At 42.8% G+C, this 7619-nt stretch overlaps 1 protein-coding gene across 3 annotated transcripts; it reads left to right on the forward strand.

Moving 5' to 3' along the window:
- Positions 1–435: 435 nt before the first annotated feature.
- Positions 436–6089, forward strand: LOC139288988 (YTH domain-containing family protein 1-like). Of its 3 annotated transcripts, none has more exons than XM_070910473.1 (6): positions 436–722; positions 1563–1587; positions 3032–3116; positions 3645–5310; positions 5436–5480; positions 5747–6089. In XM_070910473.1, exons 1-6 carry the CDS (start codon positions 696–698, stop codon positions 5771–5773), a joined length of 1875 nt encoding a protein of 624 aa, XP_070766574.1. In that variant the 5' UTR covers positions 436–695; the 3' UTR covers positions 5774–6089. The 3 variants fall into 3 exon arrangements, with proteins under 3 accessions (XP_070766574.1, XP_070766573.1, XP_070766575.1); XM_070910472.1 differs by having other exon boundaries at positions 3032–3111; positions 3658–5310; XM_070910474.1 differs by lacking the exon at positions 5436–5480 and having other exon boundaries at positions 3032–3111; positions 3658–4383; positions 4459–5310.
- Positions 6090–7619: the final 1530 nt, after the last annotated feature.

Genomic DNA, 7619 nt, shown 5'->3' on the forward strand with positions numbered 1-7619 from the left:
AACTAAACTGTATCAGATCTGCAGAAAACCACACACAGTCTGCTGATAACCCCCTTTGGCGCTGTCTACACCCGCAGATATTGCATAAAATGGCACCAATGTCAGTAATAGTAAGAATAAATGTTTTAACTATCAGTGTTTAGGCTTCATTCGGTATCCGCTATCTTTGTACTATCTATCTAAATCACAGACATGAGCCATTTTCACTTCGTTAAATGGAAAGGATGCTCCAAACTTTAGCCACCCCGCGGGGAACGACGTGAACTGCAGCGGCGGCTCAAAGCCCGGATGGAGCAGCCATTGGGGAAGTGTACAGGGCTTTAACGTAACTGAGGAGGACTCTCTCTCTGGAATAATAAAGACAAAGTAAAAGGCGACCGAGGGTAGAAATATTCAAGATCCGAAAGGTCCATTCGGCGACACATAACGTTAACTTGAAAACCTGTACCTGGACTTGACTCCTTTCGGGCACAGTATCCGAGGCGACAGACTTGAACTGTGGAAGTTGGGATACGTGCACACAGCGGAAAATATACAGCTGAGCCTGCGCTACAACTACTAGCCTCACGCTAAGCGGCACAAGTAGCCACATAGCTAACTGTAACTGAGCTGTGAACTTGCTTTCAAATCACGGGGCTTGAAATCCAGTCACAAGCCCAGGCTCTGTGAGAATCCAGGGACTTGCTTAATGAATTATGTCTGCCACAAGCATTGACCCTCAGGTAGGAAGGCCGATGTACCTCGCCTGTAGAGAGCTTGCAAGCTAGCTACCTGCTAACGTTAACGATTTACAGGGCTATGGCTATTCCTCGGAAGTGCTAGCTAGCCACTAACGTTGGCCGGTGCATGTAGCTAGCAAGTTAGCTACATTCCGTTAAACGGCTAAATGTTTTTACTGAACGTTTAAGAAAGATGACATTTATACGTTAGCATGCAAACCGTTGTCAAACGCATCTTTAACTGAGACCATATGCTTTTTACCACCAACGTAGCAGAGAAAAACCATGGCTGAATACGTGAAATGTAAAGCGCTAACGTTAAAAGAATTAAACAGAGGTTCAAGCTAACGTAACTTACTCAGTGAATCTTAACTTTGTAATGCAGGTGTCACATATACCCGAATGATGTCTAGGCTGACCCAAATGTATTCAGTCTATAATGGCAAACTAAGTTATAAGCTGCATTAACGCTATTGGCGTTAATAAAGCCATTTTAAGAGGGCTAACTTACGTTAGCTAGCGAAGTTGTGAGTGAATGGACGCTTACGTTAGCTGGTTGTTTAAGTAACTCAAGATACACACCAACGTGTGTAACACCAAATAAATGACATTAACTATTGAAGCCAACTGTACGTATCTATAGCTTTCACCGCAGAGTAACGTTAGGGAAATGTTATGCATTGCTTCTCGTCAGGAAGTAGTCTTAATGTTCATCTTCTGAGCAATAGATAACATTAGATGCTGGGCTCAGTCCCAACCTAATTTATGTATAAATTCTTAAATCAACTGAAAATAACCATGTGGTCTCCTTTTTCTTCTTTCCATGATCCAACATGGATGCAGAGATCAAAGGGACAAGCATCTAAAGGTAAGTTGTGGCATCCCAGAATACTGAATAATCAGTAAATTAAAATGAATAAGATAGGTATTTTGTATGTTTAGTCTAGGCATAGCCTCTCCGACTAAATCAGGATTACATACACCACCTTTCATGGAGTCTTAATCTGACTCTGACAGACTGTCAGGCTTCACAATATTTTGGGGATATTATATTCTGGGTCTTTGCACAGTGTGAACAAAAGGCACAAATTATATCCTTTTACTTTTGCAGAGGATAATAAGTGAACTTGCTATTATCTGTCACTCTTAAACATAACTAACCATAATTGGAGCGATATATCTTCTCTCTTAAATCATTTTTCTGTGAATATGTTATTCTGAAGTTGAGTATAACACAAACAATATCAAGGTCAGTGGTTTAATAATTGAGTGGGGGCACCAAAGGGGAAAATGTGTGCAGTGTCACATACTGTGAGACACATTGAAGTAGTATTATCCATGAAAAAAAGATGTCCATGATGCTTTTATGGTGACGTTTTCCCAGCACAAAAGGATGCTTCACTCATACTCCAACATTTAGATAAATGCATTGCTTCTGTCTCAATCCTCACCCTGTAAAGCCATGCATGTTGGTTTGCGCACATTAGATAACTACTACATTAGTCAAAGTGGTCAGTAAACTAAGAGAGAATATTTCTCTTGACCATGGAAGAGTGGCAGGAGGGCCAAACCATTTTAAAGTCCTGAAACATTCATAACAGCTTCCCTCAACCCCACCACAAACCACAGTTGTACAGAATGATTTAATGGTTATTCATTGTTATCAGTTCCTCATTAACATCAGCGTTGGCGGCGGTGTTGTTATGGCCTTGTAATTGTATTTTTTTATGATGTTCAAGTCATTTACTGCAGTTGCTGGAGGAGGTGCAGTGACAGTCAGGTTTTGACTCTATTTACCTGCAGGCCTGGCTGGCAGCAGGCCACTGGCTGATTCACCTCCTTGATAGGCTTCTCTTGAGGGTCACAGGGCTGACTGACATGTCTCACTCTTTTCATTTTTTTTGGAAGAACACATGCCCATACAAAAGGGACAGATAGATCTGAGTGCTAAATTGTGTGTTGATCATATCCTTTGATAAAGGAGCATCAGTAAATCTTAATGTACCTCTAATATTATGATGAAACCGAACAAAAAGCAAACAAATTACTTTCTTCATGAAGTAATGTGGTTAAAATGTGTTTTATGCCATTCTAATGGCATTGTGTCATAGGGATATTCTTAAATCTACTGCGTGACCAAATTAAATATGCATTTTTTTGCAATATAGTAATTTAAGTCTAGGTCACACCATAAACTCAGCACAACTTGATAGCGAAAACAAATATTTTTATCTATGTCTTCAAAAAACAGAACTCTGTCGTCCATACATGTATATTAAAATGTACATTCATATAATTTTGTTTTGTTGCAGTGCAAAATGGTTCACTGCATCAGAAGGAGACTGTCCACGACAATGACTTTGAGCCATACCTCACTGGTCAATCAACTCAGGTAAAGCTCAATATTTCTATCTGAAGAAAATTGCAAATAATACTAATAATAGGATCATAGATGGATTGGGATTAGATCATATGGTTAAAATCAATATTACTTTTTTTTTTTAATATTTCCTTTATCAATGTATGTAACGATATGGCAAATGTGTGCACAATCGCCTATAAAATAATCAAACTGATGATCTAAGCACTGAACTGTGTACCTCTGTGAAGCATTAAGCATTACAAAACTCCTGTTGTGTTTGAAACAAATACTATTTTTAATTTAGATTTTTACAGCAGAAATTTGTAGGAACATAACATGATATGATCATTTCACCAGAATTGTGTTCTGGCGACGTTAAGTTATGTTAGATTGTTGCCCAACCCTAAACCGGATGTAATGAAGTTAGTCACTCATGTTACGTAAATGTAGAAGACCATTTAAAATAGTTATTGTATTTAGAATAAGGCTAGGAGAGTTTTATTTAGGTAATAGATCTGATTTAAATCAAATTGTAAGTCTCTTGCTAATGTTGTGGCTCTGCTGACCTTCACCCAGAACAACAGCTACCAGTCCATCACCGACCCCTACCTGTCCAGCTACTACGCCCCCTCCATTGGTTTTCCGTACCCCCTCAGTGAGGCTCCCTGGTCCACAGGTGGGGACCCCCCTATTCCATACCTGACCCCCTATGGACCCTTGAGTAATGGAGACCATCACTTCATGCCAGACACAGTGTTTGGCCAGCCAGGGGGCCTGGGAAGCAGCATCTACCCCCACAGGTTTAACTTTTTCCCCGAAAACCCTGCCTTCTCTGCTTGGGGCACAAGTGGCTCCCAGGGCCAGCAGACTCAAAGTTCGGCCTACGGTGGCAGCTACAGCTATCCCCCCAGCTCCCTGGGGGGCACCCTGGTGCCTGATGGTCAGACGGGCTTTCACAGTGACACCCTCAACAAAGCCCCCGGTATGAACAGCCTGGAGCAGGGTATGGTTGGCTTGAAGATTGGAGGGGATGTCACTGGCCAGGGGTCAGGAGTCAAGGCTGTGGGATCTGTGATTGGTGGACCTGCGGTGGCAGCCACAGGGAACGGAGCCACCCCTATTGGAATGCCTCCACCCAAACCCACCTCTTGGGCTGCTATTGCCAGCAAGCCTGCCAAGCCACAGCAGCTGAAAGCTAAGGTGAAGCCAGGGATGCCTAATCCAGGGGGAGCTCTTCCCCCACCACCCATCAAACACAACATGAACATTGGGACCTGGGAAAAGGGCCCAGTGACTAAAGTAGCCACAGCTCCACTGCAGCAACAGCAGCAGCCTCTTGGCCTGCCTCATGGATTGCCACCTCAAGGCCCCATGCAGCAAGGACACATGCAGCACCCCCCTCCCCAGTCTTTGGTGCAGCCCCAGATGCAGCCTATGGCCTTACAGCCCCAGCCCCCCCATCACCAGCACCATCAGCCACCACCTCAGCCCTACCAAAACCACACCCAGCCCCCGCAACCCCAGACCCGCTGGGTTGCCCCACGCAACCGTAACCAAGGGTATGGGCAGGGTGGCCCTGGCCAAGATGGTAGTGGTATGATGGGTATGGTTGGTAGTGGGAACACTGGGCCCCTAACTTCTACCAGCCAGGGACCCGGTGCAGAGTCCCACCCAGTGCTGGACAAGCTACGTGCCTCCCATAGCTACAACCCTAAGGAATTTGAATGGAACCTCAAGAACGGTCGCGTTTTCATCATTAAGAGCTACTCTGAGGACGACATCCATCGCTCCATCAAGTACTCCATCTGGTGCAGCACGGAGCACGGCAACAAGCGGCTGGACTCAGCCTTCCGGGCTATGAATGGTAAAGGCCCCGTGTACCTGCTGTTCAGTGTCAATGGCAGTGGTCATTTCTGCGGCGTGGCAGAGATGCGTTCGCCAGTGGACTATGGCACCAGTGCTGGTGTTTGGGCACAGGACAAGTGGAAGGGCAAGTTTGACGTGGACTGGTTGTTTGTTAAGGACGTGCCTAATAGCCAGCTGCGCCACATCCGCCTGGAGAACAACGACAACAAGCCAGTGACCAACTCCCGTGACACCCAGGAGGTTCCTCTGGAGAAGGCCAAGCAGGTGCTCAAGATCATCACCACCTACAAACACACCACCTCCATCTTTGATGACTTCTCCCATTATGAGAAGAGGCAGGAAGAAGAGGAGGAGGTGCGCAAGGTGGGTGCATATGTATTTGGCACCTTTTTGATATAAGTGTATTCTGCTACTTTCTTTTTACTGTTTGTGTCTGAGAGACTAATTCTTGTTTTTCTCTGTTTCCTCTTATTTGCTCCTTTTGACAGACTTTTGAACCTCCTCAGATACAGAACCGCTCTCGGTTGGATCAGGTAAAGAACTGTCATTTTGTCTTGTTAGTCTCACTGACTATCCCGCGAGTATCAAGGGATTTTTCTGACAGCTATTGATGATTGCTCTTGATTGTGTTGTTCACACAGTGAAGATGAAAGTTTAGATAATATCATAATAATATTTCATCACCACTTTAAATAGGTACATGTAGACCTTTTTGTTCATCAAAATGTCTTGCACTTTACTCTGCTGTTATGTAATGTTTGTATGTCTAATGTTATTTTTTTGTTCTTTTTCCAAACAGGAGCGCCAAAACAGGAATAAACAATAGAAGACATTTATCCTTGGCTTGATCAACAGTTACACTAGGACTTTTGATTTAAGAGACAGAAGATTATGAAAATGCAACCAAGCCCTTCATTTTTTTCTATTTAATCCCAGTGAATCTCTGCCATTGTCGAGACTTGTGCTTTTTTTTGCCCCATGTACCACCCACTTCTTGTGCAGGGATAACAAGCTGATTTAATGTATTACCTAGCCACCACCTCACTCTTTAGTTCAGACTTTTTAGATGTTTTTCCTCCCGTTCCATCTCGTACTTTTCTCTCACCAGACTGGTTTTCTCTCTCCTGCCCCCACCCCCTCCTCTTTCCAATTGAATCAGGGTTTGACTGCACCATGGAGAAAAAAATCTGCCACTTTATATTTCAGTACAATCAGGAACGGATGTGTCCTGCCCCTATTTGTCCATTTGGGGGCAACATTGCCATGCTTCAGAGGTTTAACTGTGCCAACAGGGTTGGAGGATCCCAAAGGCAATGTCGGACTTGGAGCTGCGCGATAATAAAACTTCAATGGTTTATCTATTTTTCATTCAGATCGACAAAATCTCTATTTTTTGGCTTACTACTGACAATTTTCATTTCAGAAACCTGTTTTCTGGAGCCTTAATGTTTTTTTTTCTAATTATTGGTGACTTTTCAAAAGAACTGCTCAAAACAGTGACACTGCTGGAGAAATCAGGGATAGTGTGAAGTCACACGGGACTCGAGACATTTCTGAGGAGGAATTGCAAAGGCCTCTGGGAAAGAAATAATGGATGTTTCCTCCACAACCAGAACACTCACCATTTAAGTCAAAAAATTGTACTATTGACATCCTTCACACCCCTCTGCTTTGCTTTCTTTTGATGTTTGTCTTGAAGGGGTCTTTTGTATGTTTCATCAGGAGATTCTGCTTGTGTACGCAGCCCAGTCTGAGAGAACTGTCGCATCCACCATTTTAAATTGTTTTATAATCAGAATTATGTAATGATGTAACTTCTACATTGAATGAATTGTTGCTTTTGCATTTTTGTTCCACAAAATGGGGGGAGGGTTCACATATTTGTCCATTCACCATCATTCTGTCTTAATCCTCTGTTTTTTGTTTTTGTTTTTTCCCCCATGAATTTGGTTTTGCTAAGTCTATCATGTTGGTCGTAATGCTAAGCTTTAACGTAGGAGCCTATATATTCATGGAGAAAGCCTAAAAATGTATAACCTAAAAATTAATGTAACTGATTTACTATCAAGTAAGAAAAAAATAAGAATGAAATGTGGTTTCTGTGTGTTTTTTGGTTGTTGTTGCAAAAATAGTTTGTTCTAGACCGAAACCATTGATTATGATACAGTAAAGTACTTTCAGGTCTGTTAATGGGAAAAAAAGATTGGAAATTAAAAAAAAAACAATCACTAATAGATGTGTGTGCCCATGCATGGCAAGCTGAAATATACGAGGTCTGCTGGAAATGTTAAACCATTATCCATCCTGCGGCTTGTCTATGAGGTGAGAGTGGTGATGTTGTTTAGTTACAGTCCTTTAAAGGACGGTGTCCCCCTGTTCTCGTGTCATTTCAGAGCATTCAAAGCCAGAGTGCAGTTTATTTGTTCGTGGGATCAGCAGGTTCTCTCTCCTCCTCGATCAGTTTGAAACTGTCACTTCAGTATTTTGTGGATTGTGAGGTTACCATGATGCAGAGAGGAACGCTGCTAACAGACATGGCTGTCTCTTTCGTGTTGAGGGATCTTTTCTTGTTTTTTGTGTATTCGTGTGAGAGTTGAAATCTGATGTGGCTTCGTGGTAACCTAATCAAATATTCAGATCCCAATTCACAATTTTCAGTTTGAACTGAAACG

Source organism: Enoplosus armatus, chromosome 8 (assembly GCF_043641665.1).
Source record: "Enoplosus armatus isolate fEnoArm2 chromosome 8, fEnoArm2.hap1, whole genome shotgun sequence".
NCBI lineage: Eukaryota > Metazoa > Chordata > Actinopteri > Centrarchiformes > Enoplosidae > Enoplosus > Enoplosus armatus.